This window comes from Onychomys torridus, chromosome 21 (genome assembly GCF_903995425.1).
Source record: "Onychomys torridus chromosome 21, mOncTor1.1, whole genome shotgun sequence".
Taxonomy (NCBI): Eukaryota; Metazoa; Chordata; class Mammalia; order Rodentia; family Cricetidae; genus Onychomys; species Onychomys torridus.
The window spans coordinates 35,202,945-35,223,903 of record NC_050463.1 but is presented as its reverse complement, the minus strand read 5'-3'; the positions used below and the strand labels follow the sequence as shown (position 1 = coordinate 35,223,903).

The 20,959-nt window shown below is 49.1% G+C and overlaps 3 protein-coding genes across 11 annotated transcripts in view; 1 reads left to right on the top strand and 2 right to left on the bottom strand.

The window, feature by feature from the left end:
* Positions 1-238: 238 nt before the first annotated feature.
* On the bottom strand, positions 239-3,168 carry Ptrhd1 (peptidyl-tRNA hydrolase domain containing 1). The gene is made up of 2 exons (XM_036170359.1): positions 2,900-3,168; positions 239-852 (listed from the first exon to the last, which is right to left on the bottom strand). The coding sequence occupies exons 1-2, from the start codon at positions 3,149-3,151 to the stop codon at positions 682-684; spliced, it is 423 nt and encodes a 140-aa protein (XP_036026252.1). The 5' UTR covers positions 3,152-3,168; the 3' UTR covers positions 239-681.
* On the top strand, positions 2,854-16,234 carry Cenpo (centromere protein O). 3 transcript variants are annotated; one of them, XM_036170358.1, is made up of 7 exons: positions 2,854-3,159; positions 3,522-3,648; positions 5,928-6,094; positions 11,483-11,600; positions 12,606-12,865; positions 14,250-14,421; positions 15,088-16,234. In XM_036170358.1, exons 2-7 carry the CDS (start codon positions 3,603-3,605, stop codon positions 15,222-15,224), a joined length of 900 nt encoding a protein of 299 aa, XP_036026251.1. In that variant the 5' UTR covers positions 2,854-3,159; positions 3,522-3,602; the 3' UTR covers positions 15,225-16,234. The 3 variants fall into 3 exon arrangements, with proteins under 3 accessions (XP_036026251.1, XP_036026249.1, XP_036026250.1); XM_036170356.1 differs by having other exon boundaries at positions 2,854-3,393; XM_036170357.1 differs by having other exon boundaries at positions 2,854-3,416.
* The window catches only part of Adcy3 (adenylate cyclase 3), a 73,026-nt gene continuing 68,258 nt past the window's right edge, over positions 16,192-20,959 (bottom strand). For 5 of the 7 annotated variants that reach the window (XM_036170353.1, XM_036170348.1, XM_036170350.1 and 2 more), the window contains exons 17-22: positions 20,639-20,797; positions 19,477-19,623; positions 18,882-19,001; positions 18,139-18,262; positions 17,575-17,699; positions 16,192-17,141 (exon numbers count right to left, since the gene is read on the bottom strand). In XM_036170353.1, the coding sequence (XP_036026246.1) occupies positions 16,959-17,141; positions 17,575-17,699; positions 18,139-18,262; positions 18,882-19,001; positions 19,477-19,623; positions 20,639-20,797 (858 nt within the window). In that variant the 3' untranslated portion in view covers positions 16,192-16,958. The remainder of the gene's footprint in view (positions 17,142-17,574; positions 17,700-18,138; positions 18,263-18,881; positions 19,002-19,476; positions 19,624-20,638; positions 20,798-20,959) is intronic. The other 2 variants (XM_036170354.1, XM_036170352.1) reach the window with 1 other exon arrangement.

The window sequence follows — 20,959 nt, the reverse complement described above, 5'->3', positions numbered from 1 at the left end:
TACTGTCATGTTCACATGTTTAGAGAAGGGAACAATTTTTGGCTGGTAAGACTGTGAAGGAAGCTGGGCAGTGGTGGCGCACACCTTTAATCCCAGCACTCGGGAGGCAGAGCCAGGTTCAAGGCCAGCTTGGTCTACAGTGTGAGTTCCAGGACAAGCACCAGAACTACACAGAGAAACCCTGTCTCAAAAAAGAACCAAAAAAATTTTTAAAAAAAAAAAAGACTATGAAGGCAAGTATGTTTAACTGAATTTATGAAGCAGCAAAGAGGGGAAGAACAGGAACATTCTGGTACTGCACTAGAGACTGGAGGCCAGTGATTGGGAAGCAGGAGGGGATGGGCTAGATACCGAACTCAAAGACAACATGTTAAACCTGGGTGATTAGAAGAGGTCTATTATTCCAAACCCATATATATATATATATCTTCTGTTTAATCAATGCCCCACAGATAATATTGCTGCTTACCAGCTTCCCTCGCTTGAACTTGGAGGCAATAATTAAGATAATAGGAAGTACTTGTTAATGATGGCTTTAATCTGAATCTCAGCTGGCTCTTAAGAAACCATCATAACTGGAGGGGAAGAGCACATCAACATTGAAAGGGGTCCACAGGGCTTCAGGACAGAGAGCATTTGGCTCCCGGACCCAGCTGGCATCCAGTTCTACCGGAACAGTAGTCACTTGAACAATCGGAACTTCTTCAAGTACTGGCTCACTTCTTCCTTGGGGTATGGCCTGAGGGCGATGCACGTGGCAATGTTCTCTGGCTGCTCCAGCCACAGCATGTGGTCAATGTCCTTCTGCTGCAGGGCCTCAGCCAGCTCCTTCAAAGTGGTCTCATCAGCAGCCTACAAGTTGCAGAACAGAAACTCCAGATTGAATGACCCAGTTAGGAAGTGTCAGAAGGTCGCAAAAGGGTGCAGGGGGCTCTGAAACTGGAGATGTGCCTCCAGTGAAAAATTATATAGCAACAGTTCCATCCCCTGGTTTGCTCTTCCCACTCCTCTTTAAAGATCTTGTTTTTTGTTTGTTTGCTTGCTTGTTTTCTGAGCCAGGGTTTCTCTGTGTAGTTTTGGTGCTTGTCCTGGATCTCACTCTGTAGACCAGGCTGGCCTCAAACTCAAGAGATCTGCCTGACTCTGCCTCCCGAGTGCTGGGATTAAAGGCATGTGCCACCACCGCCTGGCTCTCCTTTAATTCTTTTTAATCTACTCCATTATATGCTTTTTGGTCAGAATACGGTCTATGGCCTGACCCTTGACCTGGATGGAAACAACTTTCTAAAATCTCAGGAAGAACTAGTGAAGGGGCACTAGCCCACTCAAGCATGTGGTGCCCGCAGGCCGTGCCCTTCTCCCCAATTCCCTCTGCCTTGCTAAAAACCTTTATATTACATTCCTGAAGCTAGCCACCAAGGTCCATTCCCTTATTTGACCACTTCCTCCTCCCAAGGCTGACTACTGAGGTCCAGCTATCAAAGTATTAAGGTCCAGCAATCAAAACCCCCCTTTGGTTCACCTAATTATCATGCCCAATCAAAATAGACCACTGCATCCTAGCCCATTTTAACACAGACCTCCCCTTTTGCCTCTTCTTAAAAATTAAACCTGAGGCCTGGCGATGGTGGAGCACACCTTTATCCCAGCACCTGGGAGGCAGAGCCAGGCAGATCTCTGTGAGTTCGAGGCCAGCCTGGTCTACAGTTAGTCCTAGGACAGCCAAGGCTACTCAGAGAAACCCTGTCTCAAAAAAAAAAAAAAAAAAAAAAAAAAAAAGGAAGGAAGGAAGGAAGGAAGGAAAAAAGAAGAAAATTACACCTGCAAGGTCATTTGCTACTGTTTTTTCCACTTTAACTTGTCTTCCCTACTTAATAAAGGATCTCTCTGTGAAACAGGTGTTTGGGTGTGGTTTGTGCCTAATCCAGAGGAAGAAGTCTCCACTGTGTGGGGCTGGTTGGGGAGAGAGAGTGGGGGTGGATGTCTCCTTGATCTAGCAGGAGGGTTTCTGGTAAATATACTGCTTAAGTGTTAGCCCAGGAGCTGAAGAGATGGCTCAGTCTCCAGGAACGACCGCTCTAACAGACGACCCGAGTTTGCTTCCCAGAACCCACAATGGGTTGCTCTCCAGCCTGTAACTACAGCTCCAGATGATCCTACACCCTCTTCTGTCTTCCAAGCATACTTGCACTCATGTGCATATACCCAGACAAAGACACACACATTTTAATTATCTTTTAAAAAAATTTCAAGTTGATCCAATAGGCGTGCAAGGCACCTGGATGGGACAGCACCCCTCAGAAAGCTGAATGCAGATATAAACAGGCAGGTTGGCACGATGGTCCCTTTGGCCATTGTTCCTCCATTCTCACGCCCTGACAAGTGTCTTCTTGCACAACTGTCTCTCTAGAGAAGCAGGCGCTTTGTAAATGGCAGGGTCGTGAGACCGGAGGCTCAGAGCTTCTGAAAAATACAGGCCTCTTCCCAGCTCACTGTCTCTCTCCTTCTTAACAAACGGCCTCTGTTTCCCTTACTAACCATGTTTATTAAGGCAGCGGTACTTTTAGACACAGCTTTAGAAGGGGCATTGCTGGTGCACGGGTAGAAAGAAAGGACCGCGCTCCTCCAGCTCCGCCCTCCCAGGGAACAACCCGGTTCTGGTGAACCAACAGTGCAGAGACGCCTGCGACAGCGGGATCCACGTCCGCGCTTCACAGTCACGCCCTTGCCGGGAAGGTTCACTGCGCAGCCGCTCAAGCCGCAGCCCACTCCCTGAACTCCCTCCAACCATCTTGCCGTACCGACCCCCGGAAGTCAAGGTTTGGGCCCGGGTAGACCTACTTCCGGCCTCTGCACACCCACCCCTTAACTTCCTTCCAGTTACGCTGCGACGACTCACCTCGAGAACCACCTTGCGCATGCGCCCCAGCTCCCGGAGGTACGCTACCGTGTGCGGATGGTCTCGGTGAAGATGCAAGGCTGCGGTGGCGGCGTGACAGGCTTGCGCTACCAGTGCGCCCGTGGGCCAGGAGAAAGGAGCCTGCGCTAGGTCCTTTCGTAACACTAAGTACTGTACAAGGATCTGCGGCTCCGCCCCAGAGCCTGCCATCTTCCTGACACTCTGAATGGCCGTACCTACTCTGCGGTGCATGCTGGGAGGTGGGTGGAGCCGTGGGCGCCGCCATGTTTTTGTACGGCGGAAAACGCAAAGCATGCTGGGGTCGGTGGGTTGAGTTTTTGAAGACGCCCTGGGCGGGAAGTCTTAAACTGGATCCTGAAGGAGGATACTCTGAAGAGAAAGCAAGACTCTGCGGTAGACGGAGTAGCCGTCCTGCACAGCTCCTTCGGTGTTCGGGGGAAGCCCGGCTGCACCGGAGTGGCCTCGGCGGTGAGGTAGGCGTGGACACATCTGACAGGTGCATGGCAAGGGAGGCGGGCGGGGACACCTTGTTTATCCCGGGGCCGCCCGGGTTTCCCGAGTGGCAATAGATCGATGATGATTTGTCTCTCCCCGTTTACAGGGAAGGGCGTTTGGGCCCAGGTTGAACTTGCCCTGTCCGGCCAGCTTCGTAGGAAAAAGCACTTGAGCAGCGAAAGAGGAGATGGAGCCTGCGAATACTTTGTGTCAAGGCGGAGAGTGCAAAGGAGGTATTGAGAGGGTTGGCCTTCCCTGTTCCGCAGTGAGCTATTACCAGACCTTATTACAGAGTTGGGGCCGCCGTGGGCCTTTACCTTTGTTGATTAGATATGTTTTTTTTTCTTTTTTTAAAGATTTATTTATTATGTATACAGAGGAGGGCGCCAGATCTCATTGCAGATGGTTGTGAGCCACCATGTGGGTGCTGGGAATTGAACCCAGGTCCTCTGAAAGAGCGGTCGGTGCTCTTAACCTCTGAACCATCTCTCCAGCCCTAGATATGGGTTTGATTATAAAGGGCTCTGCCTTTATAAATACTTTGATTTGGGCACGTTACTTTATAGTTCTGCTTCAGTTTCTTCTTCCCTCCCTCCCTTCTTTTATTTTTAAATTTTTAATGTGAGGTAATAAACGACACGTGGGTTGAAATTGTTACCAGAAAACTTAGTAAGTTTGATGGCTTCATAAGTTAAAACTGTGCTGCGGTCCCATGGGATCCATACTCTGGATGATGGTTCTCACCTGTGGGTCACGACTCCCGTGACAAACCTCCGTCGTCAAAAGTATTTACATTCCGATTCATAACAGTAGCAAAATTACAGCTATGAAGTAGCAACGAAAATAATTTTATGATTGTGGGGGTGGGGGGTGTCATCCCAACATGAGGAACTGTATTAAAAGTTCGAAGCATCAGGAAGGTTGAAAAGCAGTGGTCTAGAACTAAGTGACTGTGTATCCTAAGTTGGCCTGGAACTCTACAGTGATCCTCCACCTCACTTCTGGGAGCTACCACACCTGTCTAACACAAGTGAAAGTCTGTGAACGATGAGCAGACCCAGCCTGGTCGCTTGTTCTCACAGTCTGCTTGTCAACTCTTCCATCCAAAGGATGGAAACATTTGGCCAGTGCCATGTGGGTTTTTTTTCTCCCTCTGCCTGGTCATTGCGGCTGTTAGTTGTATGAGCCTGGAGAGGCACGGGACACAGCAGAGAAAAGTGCTGAGTAACGCCTGTGCCGAGGTGCCTGGGGAACTAGTCAGGAGTCAGCAAATAACCGTTAAGAAAAGCAAGTGAGGTGTGGTGCTGCTGCATATTGTGGGTCTTTTGATCTGGTGCAAGTTTTGTTTTTGTTTTTTTTTTTTCCTTTAATGAGGTAGACATTAGTAATTGATGTCTAGCCTTGATTTAGCTCACAGGTGAATGAGCGAAGTGTGGGGTGTCCCAAGGCAAGTGAACAGATTTTTGTGTCTGTGTGTTCTTGTGAGCCCTGCAAAGTAGATACTGGATCTGCTTTAGGAACCTAGTTACACGGTCTTAATGTTAGAAGCAAAAGACTTCTAAGGGAGATTTCATCTGTTTGTGGTAAAGCCAGGAAGGCTAATCCTTTTCCACCCTGGACATGTGTTTCTGTGATCAACAGGCTCAGAAGAAGTGCTGTTGCTCCCCACAAAGCAAGCAGCAGACAGACAGACCAGAGTCTCCTGTTCTCTTTAAATTAGTGTCCTGATTAGGGAGTGCTTTACATCAGTCTTCAACAGAGAGGTTGATGGTCTCCGGTTTGCTTGTCCGGCCCTCTGGTTTTGTAAATTTATGGCAGGTGCGGTGGCGCACGCCCTTAATCCCAGCACTCTGGTAGAGGCAGGTGGATCTCTGTGAGTTCAAGGCCAGCCATATAGGAGAGGTCCTGTCTCAATAAATAAGATATTTGCCCTCAATTTATTTAACAATGTAGCTGGCTCCCAAATCCTAGTTAAATGAGACGTCTATTGTGGTGACTATTTTTTGGTCGTCAACTTGATATGCCTATGAAGAGGGAACCTCAACTGAGGTATTACCTCATCAGATTGGTCCGTGGGCATTTCTTTAGGACATTTTTTTTTTTTTTTTGATTGCTAATAAATGGAGAAGGGCCTACCCCACTGTAAGTGGAACGCCCCTGGGCAGGTGGTCCTGGGTTGTGTATGACAGCTAACTGAGCAGAAGAAAGCAAGTCAGGAAGTGTGTTCCTCCATGGTCTCTGCCTCAGTTCCCACCCTGAGTTCCTGTCAGCCCCGGGCAGATGGTTCTGGTTGTCTAATAAGAAAGCAAACTGAGCAAGTGTTCCTCCAACAGTACCTGCTGTCGGTTTCTATGACTCCTCTCCATGAAGGATGTAACCTGTTAGATGAAGTAGCGCTTTACTCCCGAACTTGCTGCTTTTGGTCAGCGTTGAGCACAGCAAACCGTTACTTCTTGGCGTGTGCGTTTTGCCAGTTAAACCTTTGTCCGATGGTTCTTTTTCATTTTCTTAGGTGTTTTAGCTCACCTGGAAAGATTAGAGGCTCAAACGAACAGTTCAAATAGAAAGTCTGAAGAGCCAGCAGATCCCACAAAGAAAAGTTCTCTTAGAGCCAGGATTCAGGAACTGCGGAGACAGCGAGATCAGCTGAGGGCTGAAGTGAGGCGACGGCAAGCCAGAGTGAGTAGAAAGGCCTCGTACGTCTCCGGGGGGTGTGATCAAGTCTTTGATTCTCTTCAAACAGTCAGCTAGGCCTGTTGACTAACAATTGTCAGGTGGCGATGAAGAGGCAGGCGAGCTCTTTGTAACAGCCCCCTCTGCCTTCTCCCAGACACTTGACCTGGTACCTCGACCTCAGCAGATCTAAGTCGTTGACCATTTTGCCATTGGTGCCAATGTTCTGTCCCCCGGTCTCAGAATTCCCCGGTGAACGTTGGCCATCCTTTCTTTCTGGTTTCCACTCTAGCTGAGGCCTGGTCAGCGGATCTTTCAAGGGTCCCCTCTGCTGTCCTTACACTTCTCTGCCATTCATGAAGTATCATCAACACATGTGGTAAACCCACTTACCAGGTGGGTTGGATCCTAGGATAATTACAGTAGTTCAGGGGTCTCTTAATAGTTCCTTTTTCCCACTAAATCCTGCAGGGCCAAGAAAATGTTACAAAATGTCACATTCGTCCCCTGCCCAAATCCGGTCAGTAACCACTCACGTGATGCCCATCATTACCCAAGAGCTAGCCTTCCCTCCGGTACCCTGCCTCCCTCCCTTCCCACTCTTCCTCCTTCTCTTTAGTTTGCTTTTTATTGAAGTAAAGTACATGGGATGTGGAGAGGCCGGTGAGCACCTTAAGGGAATCCAGCCAGCTTTCTGCAGGAAGTGAAAACTTAGGATAGAACTGGTACCCCAGAATTAGCCTTTTGCCTCCAGTTGTTAATCATGCCTTTTGGTGTAACCACCGATCCAGTTTCTGTTACCGAGAATGGTTTTACCAGAAGGCAGGAGAGATGGCTCAGAAGTTAAGACTGCTCTTCCAGAGGTCATGAGTTCAATTCCCAGCAACCACATGGTGGCTCACAACCATCTGGACTGAGATCAGGTGCCCTCTTCTGTCCTGCAGGCGTACATGCAGACAGAACACTGTATACATAATAAATAAACCTTTAAAAAAAGGGGGGGGGTACCTGATTTTGAACAGTGTTTTAGATCTTGCTACTTAAACAGGCTTGAATTCACTCTGACCCAGGCCACACTAGGCCATGCAGTCTTCCTGGCTCAGCCTTTCAGGGCCGCCACACCTGAACTCAGGACATCTGTAGAACATAAGCTCTCCTGTCTTGCCCGTTTTGCTGAGCGGTACAGTCTGTGGGACTGATTCAGACCATCACCGCTGCGAGGCAGTTCTGTTTCCTGACTGTTAGGGTTTACCTGTTCCACGTGGGTCCTTCTAAACATTGCTGCTGTGACATTCTTGTCGCTTTTGTTGCATTAAAAACAATGCTTTCCACAAGGCGGTGGTGGCGCACGCCTTTAATCCCAGCACTCGGGAGGCAGAGCCAGGCGGATCTCTGTGAGTTCAAGGCCAGCCTGGTCTACAGAGCGAGTTCCAGGACAGGCACCAAAACTACACAGAGAAACCCTGTCTGGAAAACCAGAAAACAAACAAAATAGCATGTGAGATCACAGTGGCCCCATTCGGGAGAGAGTGGAGAGATCTGTCCTTGTGTCCCCAAACCCAGCTGTTTAAACCCAGTTATGAAGAGGTGGCCTTGTGGCAAACTTGAGTTTGACCGCTGGGACGGGACATGCTGTGTGTGGGCTGAACAGCTATGCTCTAGGATTGTAATGACCAATGTGGGGGTGCTGAAGGGAGAGCGCTTTACCAGCATGTGGCATTGTCGGTTTTAAAGGTCTGTCGTCATGGTGGGAGTGTAATAGTACCTTATTATGGACTTACTCAGCATTTGACTGCTTTCTTGTCATTCTGTAAAGAGCAAAATGCGAATGTTTTTATAACATTGCATATTTACACACTATTAAGTGTTGCTGATAATCTAGAGGTGAAGTGTACAAGGAGACAAGGAGTGGAGGTTATATGCATTTAAATACTCTGGCCTTTTTTAGGCAGGGGACTTGAGCATCCATAGACGTGGGTACCCGCAGTGGATCCTGGAATCACTCTGTCTTCAGCACTGTGCTATGCCTGTGTGAGTGAGAGTCCTGAGTCTTCCAAGCATTCTTCTTACAGCCTTTGAAGTAAATACATAAATGTCATCAGCTAGGGTTTTCTTTTTCTTCGTGTGTTTTGGCTTTGAGTCCTCTAGACTATGGTTTGTCCCCCACGCTCTGTAAGTGGAGATGAGTTTTGAAGTTTAGCTCTGTGATTTGAGTTTTTGTTTCGTAAGTCTTCTTCTGACACGGTGATGGTGGGGATCTGTTATTTTATGCTTTGTCTCACCTTTCAGGGATAGTTCATGCTCACCTCCACCGTCTGCCAGCATGGCTCCAAGCAGAACATCATGACAAGATCACTCGTCTCATGTTACGGTAGTCTAGTTGATCCTGTCTCGATTCTGTGGGTCCATCAGTCTAACAGCTGGCCTTGTATTTGGAAGAGCAGGTATTTTAGGCTGTGATGTCTGTAGCAGCTACGTAGCTCCGCTCTGTTTGTATGAAAGGTGTGTAAAATGGGCATGGTGTGAGCTGGTTAAGTCTAATTTTAAAGATTTATTTACTTATTGTATATATAGTATTCTGTCTGCATGTGTCCCTGCAGACCAGAAGAGGGCGCCAGATCTCATTACAGATGGCTGTGAGCCACCATGTGGTTGCTGGGAATTGAACTCAGAACCTCTGGAAGAGCAGTCAGTGCTCTTAACCTCTGAGCCATCTCTCCAGCCCAAAACCTAATTTTACAAAAGCACCCTGCTGGGCATGGTGGCACAGGCCTTGTAACACCAACACTTGAGAGATAAAGAGAGAAAGATCTGGAGTCCTGGACCAGCCTGGCTATCGTGACACAGGCTGTTTGTAGTTTGGTAACCCCTGAAGTGTGTGGTTTTGTCCTTTAGATGTTTTCCTGAGTGTTTTGTTGTATACATTTGAAGGTCAGGTATTGTAGGGTATGGTGCACACCTTTAAACCCAGCACTCTTGAGGTAGAGGCAGGTGGATCTCTGAGTTTGAGGCCAACCTGGTCTACAGAGCTAGTCTAGGACAGGCTCCAAAGCTACAGAGAAACCCTGTCTCGGAAAAAAAAAAAAAAAAAAAAAAAAAAAAAAAAGGATGTCATCTAGATCTCAGACCCACGTTTTCAAGATTAAGCATTAATCTTATTAGGTGATGTTCTTGTTTGCATTTGGTTTCTTTTTCTTTCTTTTTTTCCCTTCAGCTTTATATATTCTCTGTCTTTGGTGTTTGAGAGTTTTATGTTATAATGAGGTCAGGTATGATGTTCTTTATTTGGTTTGGTGATGCTTAAATTCATACTTGAAAATTTTCATTTATTGAAAAATGTGACCATATTATTTCATTTCAAGTAATGCATCAGTGGCATTCTTCGCTATATTTCTGGGATTCCCAGGAATAGTGGTTTTTTGTTTTGTTTTGTTTTAGTTTGTACGTGTGTTTTCCTATAACAGATCTGTACTGATTTTCTGATCTTACTTTTGCTTTCATGCTTGTTTTAATAAATATAAAAAAATACCCGTTTCATTTAACCACCTTTTTTTTTTTTTTTCTTCTTCGAGACAGGGTTTCTCTGTGTAGCTCTGTGCCTTTCCTGGAACTTACTTGGTAGCCCAGGCTGGCCTCGAACTCGCAGAGATTCACCTGGCTCTGTCTCCCGAGTGCTGGGATTAAAGGTGTGTGCCACCACCTCCCGGCTTTTTTGTTTTGTTTGTTTTTTTGTTTTTCAAGACAGGATTTCTCTGTATTTTTATGCCTGTCCTGGATCTCGCTCTGTAGACCAGGCTGGCCTTGAAATCACAGAGATCCGCCTAGCTCTGATTAAAAATGTGCACCATCGCCACCCACCTTAATCACATTTTCTTAATATCGTCTCTTTGTTGATGTTTTTTTCTAGCATCTATTAACTACACATACTGGGTTTCATTCTGACATTTTCATGTGTGTATGTAGTACTCCCTTTGTCCCCACCCCCACCCCCACCCCCAGGCCCTTTCCTAACCTAATCCCCTTCTACTTCATGGTTTTTTGTTTTTTATTTTTCAGGGAGTGACCCAGTGGCTTTCATTGGGTTGCTTCTAAGGGTATGAGTAAGGTTTGTTTCCAAGAGTATGTGCACCCGACGTCTCTCCCTCCCCGATCTGCCATTGTATGATCCTTAGGAAGGTGTAGGAACCCATGGGCCCTTTTCCCTTCCATTATAGCAGTGGTTCTCAACCTTCCCAAAACTGCGACCCTTTCATACACTTCCTCATGGTGTGGGGATCCCAACCATAAACTTATTCTGTTGCTACTTCATGACTGTAATTTGACTACTGTTATGAATCGGAATGTAAGTATCTGTCGTAGGTGACCCCTGTGAGAGGGTCATTTGACTCCCAGAGGGGTCACGACCCACAGGCTGAGAACTGGTGCTCTAGATTGTCAAATGGACAGAACCACCAAGCAGTGTAGTATGCTTGGTCACTTTTTCCAGTGATGTATGAGAAGACATAAGAAGGGTTCTGAGTTAGGTTACCCTCCTCCAGGGACTTGAGTTTTGGCTTCCCAGCAGGCGGCTAACTCTTGTCCTAGGGTGCGGCCCTTCCCCAGCCACAAGTTTGAAAGTGTGTTGGGGACGGGTCTGTCTTCTGCTTCGCCTTATAACCATTAGCAAGTTCTCTTTGTGGCATTTCTTAGACCCCAGCCACACACGTGCGGGCCTGGACTTGGCAAGTGCCAGGGCAGATGGGTGTGCGGACGTGGGTTCCCTTCCCAGAGGGGTCATGGCTACCCTGGTTTTGCGTTGGTCTTCTGTTGTCCCCCACACAGTGAAAGTACACCTTGAAATGCAGATCAGCACATGCTCTGAGGGAAGAGGGGCTTGACTGTGGGAGAGCCAGCTTCTTCAAAAGCACTTGGTTGGTGGTGTTTATCTTCCCAGTCCTGTTAGGGTTTCTCGAATACCTTCAGGCCATTTTCTGTTTGCTGGTGTAGCTCATCTGCTTGCACACTTACCTCTGAGGAAAAGGGTAGCTGCGAGTTCGAGTCTGCGTCCTGGCCCCAAAACCCTCCAGTCTGGCCCAGACCAGCTTTCCCAGCTTTGCCTTGACATCTGTCTTGTCCACCCTGCGCTCATCCTAGATTTTGTTCACATCGTTTTCTTGCTCCCCTACAGTCTTCTCCATTGCCGTCAAAACCCTGGTTCATTAGCTGGCAGTTTCTGCTGCCATTCCTCACGTCCTGACCTCCATCCTCCCCCTCTGCTATCGGTCACGGCACCAACTGAGTGGTCACGGATGCCTTACAGCATAGAGAAGCTGCCCTGTTTCTATACAGGCAAATGGTGGCCGAGACCTTGTGGTACCCTGTTGTAACCAGTCAGCTCTGCTGCGTATCCTGTAGGTTAAAGCGTCTCCGGCCAATGAAGACTTAAACCGAACAGTGGAGATCAGTGAGCAGGAGGTTCTGGAAAGGCAATGGGGAAACGTGAAAGCCATTCTGCAGGCCTACCGTTTTACAGGTAGGTCTTCGTTCTGATCTCACTCGTTCTTTTTGGTTTTTTTCAAGGCAGGCTTTCTCCATGTTGTTTTGGAGGCTGTCCTGGATCTCGCTCTGTAGACCAGGCTGGCCTGGAACTCACAGAGATCCCGCCTAGCTCTGCCTCCTGAGTGCTGGGATTAAAGGCGTGCGTCACCACTGCCCGGCTTGACTCGTTCTTAGTTGGCTAGCTATATGTATTAGGTCAGACTTGGTTCCCGAGAACTTACTTGCACACCCCGCCATACATACACAAGCTGGCATGCTGCTTTGTAGGCCTGTCTACCTGTAAGATCAGCCTCTCTAGACAGTAAAAGATTGGTGGCTGGCTGAAACTCTTTCATGATATTCGTTTGCTAGACACCCTCTACTATAGTACTCAACCTGTGAGTTGTGCCCCCTTTTAGGGGGAGGGGAGGTTGAACAACCCTTTCACAGGGGCTGCATGTCAGATATTTACATTGTGATTCAAAACAGTAGCAAAACTACAGTTATGATGTAGTAGTGAAAATAACATTATGGCTGGGGTCACCACACATGAGGATCTGTCATAAAGGGCTGCCGCGTTAGGAAGGTTTCCCACTTGCCTGTGTTACGGGAGTGGTTTGGGCTTCCAATCTGTTACATCATAAATAGGAGTTTGTTCTTCATCTATGCCACAGAGGACTATGGGAAAAATAGACTGAGGACTATCATCATAAACTAGAAGCCAGGGACTGTCAAGAATACATAGAATAAAATCCTCTAATTTTTCCCTCAGTCTTTGATATTAGGGTGTCTCCTCATTTCCCCATCTTCCCATAATTTTAACAACTTGGGCTCATGTGAACAATCATGGAGGGGTGGGGGATCTGATTTTTTTCAATTGGCTGTCACTGTGCACATTGTGTGTCGATATACCAGGCCTTCTGCAGGCTGCTAGAATGCCCAGCCAGCAGCCCACAACCTTGGATGGGCATCTGAGAGGTGTTGTCTCACTGTCTCCCAGGGCTCAGCGGGAAGCTGACCAGCCGTGGAGTCTGTGTGTGCATCAGCACTGCCTTCGAAGGGAACCTACTGGAGTCGTACTTTGTCGACCTCGTCATAGGGAAACCACTCCGGATTCACCACCATTCCATCCCAGCCTTCATCCCTCTAGAAAAGATAGCCGCGGCATACCTACAGACTGATATCCAGCGCTTCCTGTTTAGTCTCTGCGAGCACCTGAATGCCTACGCAGGGAGGAAGCACCAGACAGACCAACTGGAGGTAATCATGTAGGGATTTTGTGTCCAATTTTATTGCCCATGGCAGACTTCAAAGGAAGACGGAGTGTGCTTTCTTTGTCTTTTCTTTTCAAGACAGGGTTTCTCTGTGTAACAGCTCTGGCTGTCCTGGAACTCTCCTTGTAGACAGGCTGACCTCGAACTCACAGAGTTCGCCTGCCTCTGCCTCTGCCTCTGAGTGCAGGGATTAAAGGTGTGCACCACCACCACTTGGCTAAGAGCATGCTTTCTTAAAGATTTATTTTTGAGGGGTTGGGGCTTTAGCTCAGTGGTAGAGTGCTTGCCTAGCAAGCACAAGGACCTGGGTTCAGTCCTCAGCTCGGGGTGTGGAGGATGGGGAGGTGTGTTATTTTTGAGACAGAGTTCTCCAGTCCTAGCTGGATATTCTTCCCAGGCTGGTTTTGAACTTGGACCAATATACTGATCTCTGCCTCCTAAATGCTGGGATTACAAGCGTGTGCCGGCACAGCTGATTTTGTTTTTAATTATTTATATGTAAATTTACTTTGTGCAAGGCTGGAGGCCTTGTGCCTAATGGAAAGTACTCTGCCACTAAGCCACACCCCTAGTCCTTACGTTTCCTAACGCTGAGCCAGAAGTTTGTCCGTTCCCTTTACTCTGTATTTGGTTGGTTGGTTGGTTTGAAATAGGGGTTCACTCTGTAGTCCAGGCTGGTCTGGAACTTACTATGAAGGCCAGGCCACCCTCATCCTCAAGAGCAATCCCTCCGCCTCAGCTTCAGTGTCGATTACAGGCATGTACCACACTGGCTTGTGTACTGGTTTTCTAATACTTGTTTCTTCCCTTCAAGCAAGGTCCCTCCTTATTTCACACCCCTTTGCAACTCTCAGTGATGGGACAGGTCTGGTTACAGGACCCCATTTCTAATGGTGACCCTCACATTTTTATCACTAGACGGAGTTGCCATGCTGTTAATTCAGCAAGGATTTTGAGCTCCGATGTTCTGCTCAGTGTTGTGCTGACCCTAAGTGCAGGTGTCCAGTACCATAGAGGACCGCTGATTGTCTTCTCCTGAACGCTAGCCTGACTTCTAAGGGTGGGAACCAGAGGCAGGAAATAAATGCAAAGGAAGGAGGTGACCGCTGTAGCTGGGCAGTTCCACCTCTGCGCAGGTATCAGTTAAAGAAAATGTCTTTCCCTAGAAGACAGTCTCGGTGACACTTGGCAGAAATAGCAGCTCCTCCTCCTGTTCCCTCACCATTCATCGAAGTTCTTCCCCCCAGACTCTCGATGGTCTTCTGTCCTTCTGAGACAAGATTTTGTGTGTGTCAGGCTGGAGAGGTCACCCCATACCACACTTGCCTCTGGAGCAATCATTGTCACCCCCTCTCTGTGTGCCCTGCCAGACTGACTTCAGTGCCTTCCTCACTGGACCTTTGCAGAGAAACGCCCTGTGCAACTTGCTGTCATTTACCTATAAGGTGGATCAGGGGTGCCAGACCTCCTCCTTTAGTGCCAGATTGCTGTATGAGGACCTCACAGCAACTCTCCCCACAGACGTCACCGTGACATGTCCAGGTATGAGGAGTGATGTCTCTGAAGAAACTGCATCCTCTAGTTTAAGCAAATGGAGGGAACTATGTAGAGTAACATCAGGGTAAAGCCCCTTCTTCTCACATGCTAGAAATGTTCTAAGATACAAAGAGAATTTGTTCTACAGTTTTTCTTTGTAAATGCCAAGCATCATTATCTTAGTTTTCCACATTCCTTGCCTTTCCCAGATTAGCCAGAATTCTGTTTTCATGGGCGTGTGCCCCCCACCCCCAAGATAGACCACTCAAGCAGAATCCTGGGGTTGTCTATGATGAAGTTAGCAGACACTTAGCCCTCTAGAGTATATTCTGTAAGTGGTGGTTTTTCAGGTTAGCCAGGAGACTGTTTTCACTTGTGTAGAGGTACCAGAATAATCTGACATGGGCAGTAACCTTTTTTAAAAAGCAGTCCTCTGGTGATGCTACAAGTTTCACACCCACGGGTTTTAGATTGTTCTAGTCTCTGTTTTTTCTAAGTTCCTATTCTCAAAATGGCCTTGTTCTGGTAAGGAGCAACCTCTCCAGAGCTAAACAAAAAACAAAAAAAACCCTAAAACTAAAAAGTCACATAGGTCTCGCAGAGTAGTGACCAGTGACCTGGTTCTGATTCCTCTGGTTGGATTAATGAGCTTGACAGAACCGTTTCCTTTAGTGGCAGAAGCATCATCCGCTCACTGGGAAAAGCACAGAACGTCCCATGAGATGCTCTTCCGTACCAAGCCCCTGCACCAGGTGTTCGCCTCATTTTCCAAACAAGTTGAAAGGCTGGATTTGAGCCTAGTCTCCTGAAAAACCCGCTCCTGGGGACACATCCGAAGTGAATCCATCCATGCTGCCTGCAGTGAGGACCTGTCAGCAAAGTTGTGGAGAGCGAGTGCTTGCCTGGACCCCACCCTTTCCATGAGACTAGACATCCACTTCGTCGCTTGTTGAGTTCCTGTGTGTGGACACTGGGCGACTGGGACAGTTCTCCTCGATTGCCTGGTCACTTGGTACAGTACTCCAGAGCATCTCTTCCTCTCTAAGTACCGGTTGATTTATTCTTGCTGAGAATCAGCTCAACTGGGGGTAACTGAAGACCTTTTGTGGGCAGAGCTATAAACCTGTGATAGGGCATGTAGTTCAGAAGGGAAAGTGTTTAACCCTTCTTTGGAGTAGTATGTTCTAGGTCACTGTTTGATGGGGAAAAGTCCTTTTGGTAATTAGGGGTTCTTTGTATTTAATATTGTTTCCTAAATTATCTTGGTCAAGAGCTGAAGGCATGAAGTCACTCTGAGGAAGCATTGTTAGAAATCTGCACAGCAGTCAGTGGACCCTCCCCTGTCGTCTCCTGCACGCTCCAGACATGGCTGTCTGTCCCATCCTCTTTCCGTTCCTGAGTGCTCTAATGTCCCTTTTCCTTCTAACCATGGCTGTTGGGTGTGCAGCATGCATTGTTCCTTGATAGAACTTAACATCTGTTTAGACCTATCTGCCGGTCACGTTCTCCTGTTACAATTCCTGTTTCTCCTCTGCTAGTTCCAAGGAAGACCTTGATACTCCACAGGCCCAGCATTTGGGCCTCACTCGGAACTAGCTGCTTCCTGGAAATCTCCATGTATGGAAGCTCCAGCAAACTCCAGGAAGACTAGGGGGATAAGCCCGCATGGGTCACCCTACGGAGGCTTAGAATAAAAGGTTCAGCCAAGTTTCTGCCCTCTAGGTAGGTGGTGGGGGAGATGTCGCGGTAACAGAATTGCCACACGGTGCCATCAAGTTGAGTAAAGCTTTTAATAAAACAGTCCTGTTCTTGACCAACACCTGCAGACTCTCTGTTGAAGCAATAGCAAGGCAACTGTAGCAAGAGCTCAGAAGACAAGGCAACATCGGAAGGTTGTCCTTACACAGGTTAAAAATATAAATGTAGAAGATCTGTTTATATAGTTTTCTTTCAGAAATCGCCCCCCCTCCCCCTCCCAGGTGACAGGAAATATTGCACTTTCTGCTCTCGTGACTAAGGTGACATGGGTTCCAGAAGAACCATTCAAGATTATCAGGAACGTCGGGGTAAGGGCCACTGACCGAACTGGACACGAGGAGGCAGCCCCCCTGCCCGCCAGCTCTCCTCATCCAGTGAAAAGCCCTGCTGAGGATTCCAGCCAGGCGGGAGCGTTCTCCACCCTGAGCGCGCTCAGCAGAGCCCCGCGGCACAGGTGGCTTCATTCCACCCCTGCTGCCGTCCTGCTCACAGTGGCCATGGCCTCTCGGGATGGAGGGCTGTTCCGTACGTACGTACTATGCCTAAGACCCCTACTCTGGGGAAGCTACGGCACACCGAGGAGGAGGAGGAGGAATGGCCGCCCTCAGCTCACATCCACACAGGAAGGAAGGCTGAGGAAATCTGAAACCTAAAGTCTATGGGAATGTGCACTTCAACGACTTGGGAACACCAGGACTCGGTCACTGGCCCTTTCCCAAAAGCCTTTCTTCACTTGCGGAAAAACTCTGCCTCCCGCTGTGGACCACGGTGGGGCCAGAGGCCGTTCAGGGGTTGTCCACCACTTGGTGGGGCAGTGTAACCGAGGAGCCGTTGGGGAAGGCGGCTGGCCTGTCCCGGCCCTTCAAGAAGAAGGTCAGGAGCTCCCCTTTCCCTTTCACAAAGATGGGGCCTCGCCGCACAAAGCGGAAGCCGTACTCGCGAAGGATGACCTGCGTTTCTTCTACCACCTGCACGGGGAGAACAGACACGTTTAGAGAAGACTGGGGGGTAGAGTGGTTAGGGCTCACGGATCCAGGTGGTCCCGCTGCTTCAGTAGTGTGCGGATACGGAGCGTATAGAACTCTCTACCCCAGCCCACATGGGATGGGAACCGTGGACCAGCCACAAGACATTCCCATGTCAGAGTTACCTCAGTTGCTGTTAGCACAAGATGCCACCTTTGTACAAGGGCAGGCTTTTATTCACTCACAACTACTTAAATGTTGGAAATGGACCTAAGTCCAATCTTCTGTCTGTTAAGGCTCTGGAGGCCTCAGTACACTTACGCTCGGCCCTGCCAACTTTGACCTATGGCTCCCTGGCAAAGCACTCAGGCTTCTTCCCCTTTTATTGTAGTACTTCCTGCATTCAGCGCATGCCCAGTGCTGGTGCTGAACATACCTGGATGTTGCCCATGACCCCTGTGGATTCCATCCTGCTGGCCACATTGACGGTGTTGCCCCAGATGTCATAGTGTGGTTTCCGGGCTCCGATGACTCCAGCCAGAACCCCTCCTTTGTTCATGCCTGGGGTAGAGAGAGTGGAGCGTGGCCACAAGCCAAGCTTGCATTAGCCCCTGAGAAGCTACCAATCTCTCTTTCATAGGTGATCACCTGACCCCCACCGGGCTCCTGCTCATGTAACACCTATATTCCTTGTTAAAAGTTGCTAAGTCTGACAGAGCTCTCTGTTGTGATATATTCAGGACTAGAGCGGCCAGCTTCTCTGTAACCTTCCTAATACTTCAATCTTTCGTCAACTCCCAAAAGCAGCAGAGCTGCTCCTCCTAACAGCCTTCTCGCGGTGCCTGACTGAAGGGAGGCTGGACTGCCCTTGCAAACATTAGGAATTTTCCTTAAAGATCATCTGGGTCCCCTCTAGTTCTGTTAGTGTGCTCTTCCCTACCCACCTGTCTTCACCTCCTAAGTCTGGCCCGCTGAGCACCCTAGCACTGAAGGCCTTTACCTATCCGCAGCATGAAGTTGTTGAATGACTGGTTGTTGATGTTGGTGAGCGTATCCTTCATGGCTAATGCAAAGTCGGCCAGGTCGGCCAGGTGCTGCCAGCGCTCTTTGTCTGACTTCTCCTCCTGTGTGGAAAAGTGGGGTGACTGTCAGAACCATCTCGGCCATGACCGGAGCAGCTAAGCGTAGCTGCTGCAGGCCAGATGCAAGGGCGCAGCTGCTAACACCCTTCGGATCGGCATGTCACCACTGCAGAATTCATGCATCTGTGGAAGGCAGAGGCTGGGCCGAGAAGGTGGGAAAGATGCCCCGTCTCACTTGCTTCCTCTGGGCCATGTGGCTGACTGGTTACAAGGCAGAGCTCTATTTGAGTCTGCTCCTCTCTGGGTGCCTCAAGATCAGAAGCCCTTGCTGGGCCACCTTCAGCTGGCTGTACTTAGCTCATTCAGGAAGTGGAGGTGGAAAGGAAAACCAGGTGGTTTAGGAACAGTATGTGGTCCCAAGATCCCCATAGTTCCTTTCTGGCCTGGGGGATCACTCGAGCGTGGTAATTGAGGCCATTCATCGGCAGCCGGGAGGTTCCAGGGCTCCCGAACTGACACAGTTCTTACACAGTATGGGGGCACTGTGGGGATGAGCCCTTTGCACAAGAGACTTCACTAACTTTTCGTCTGATCCTCCTGTGCCGTGGGCTGAGGCTGGCTGCCTCTGTCCTTCGAGGCCGCGTGGCCTTGCTGGACTCACCTTGCTGGAGCTCGTGAAGCCGTTGGTGTTGACGTCGGGGGTGACTCCCGAAGCCGCCATGTAGGTGCTGCCGATGGTTTTGATCTTGGTGATGACCCGGAATTTGGGGTTGTCCAGGAGCTGAGGATAGAGTCAGAAGCAAGGGAAGATGAGGGAGTTCACCATCAGACTCGCCTGTTTACAAGGACCAACAATGCATCTAAAAGTCACTTTCCTATTTACGGCTTTAGTCATTCCTTGCTACCTTGTCACGTGATGCTCAGCCCCATTTCCCTTAACCTTAACACTGAGGTGTTTCTCTTAGTGTCCGTGGCTAGTCTTCTCAGGTGGTGGAGCACCTCAGGAAAGGTACCCAGTCAGTGTTTAATATGGGCTGAAGAGTAGGAGGAATGAAGTCCTTAATCCCATGAACTTGCCAGGGCAGTCCTGGGACCCCGCCTAAGACTCACCAGTTCTGGATGGCTGCACAAGTCCAATTACCATGAAACTCTGAGGGGAAATGAGGCCAGCCTAGCACACCTTGCAGCTCTGACTGGTGCAGAATGTCATGGGGTGTGATATAAAAGGTGTTAGCTCTATGGTGGAGGACACTGACCGAGTCAAAATCAGAGATGATCTCATTGAGGAAGCGGAGGCACTCGATGCCTCCGTTGTTGATGCTCTCCTCCGTGTAGAAGTCCGCAAAGTTGGGCAAGGAGGCAAACATGACGCCGATCTCATCATAAGACTGGCTGTAGAGCTCCTAGAAAGAGGCCAAGCCAGGCTAGGGTAAGGTGCTTGCTACACCACCGTGAGGAACCAGGGTTAGGGGCAAGCTGGCAAATCAGGACAGTGAGCCTTGGTTCAGCAAGAGCCCCTCCGTCCATATGTAGAGGAAGATGGCCGCCGCGGAAGCCTCCATCCGAACACAGGCCTGCATACCACACACATGCAAAGATGGCCCGCGCACGCACTCAACTTGTTGGATCAAAAAAGCTCATTCCCACTATTTCCTGCCGGGCGGTGGCGGCGCACGCCTTTAATCCCTGCACTAGGGAGGCAGAGGCAGGCGGATCTCTGAGTTCAGGGCCAGCCTGGTCTGCAGAGTGAGTTCCGGGACAGCTAGGGCTGTTAAACTAGTGCTTCAGAATAAAAGTTCACTACCTCCACGGGGAAACAAAAGCAAACCAACCAAAAAAAGTTCCTAGCTCTCGTAACAGCCCAGCGCTGGCCAGTTTGAGCTCAACTTGACACAGCTTGAGTCATTTGGGAAACAGAACTGTCAACTGGAAAAAAAAAAATTCCCCTCACCCGATTGGCCTGTGGGTCATTTAGGACGTCCCAGCTCCCTGTGGACTGGGCCGCCCCAGGTAGGCGGTCTTGGGGGCTATAAGAAAGGGTGAGCAGGGGGAGCACTCCTCCAAGGCCTTTGCCTCAGTTCCTGCCCCGACTTCCCTTGGTGATGGGCTGTTTGCCTGGACGTGTAAGCTGAAATAAATCCTTCCCTCCCCAAGTTGCTCATGGTGTTTCATCCCAATAACAGAAACCTCCAGGGAAGGTCAGGGAATGGTTGTCCACCTTGGCTTGAGGTCTTACTGACAACAGGGGCACTCTGGTTCTGAAATGGGGTCCCAGAGATGCAGCAGAGCCCTTCAGACGAGACCCTGGGAGGTCTCTTGTGAGGTCCACAGGTGGACTTCCAACCCCAGTTAATAAAGGCCCTGGACCCACAGGTGCTCCGTGGCAGAAAGAATGGGCTCCATGCGGCACCCTCTTACCTCGTCTCTCTTCTTGGACCCCAGGAAATGGCGCGCGACATGCTCGGGCAACATGTTGGTGACCAAGGCCTCATTCCATCGCCGCATCTCGTAGACACGTTCTTTCTGGTCATGGACCTCGATCTTCCACAAGAAGAGTGTCCGCGCCAGTTTTTCTACCTGCAGACACAGGTTAGGTGAGGTGGACTCGAAAGCCAGCCGTCCAATGGAAAGACTTAGGACAGGGTTTGAATGCTGCACATGGTAAATTGGGAAGAAGATAGCTAGATGACGGCAGAGAGGAGTCACCTCATCAAAATGGCATCCCACAGCTGCCGTGAG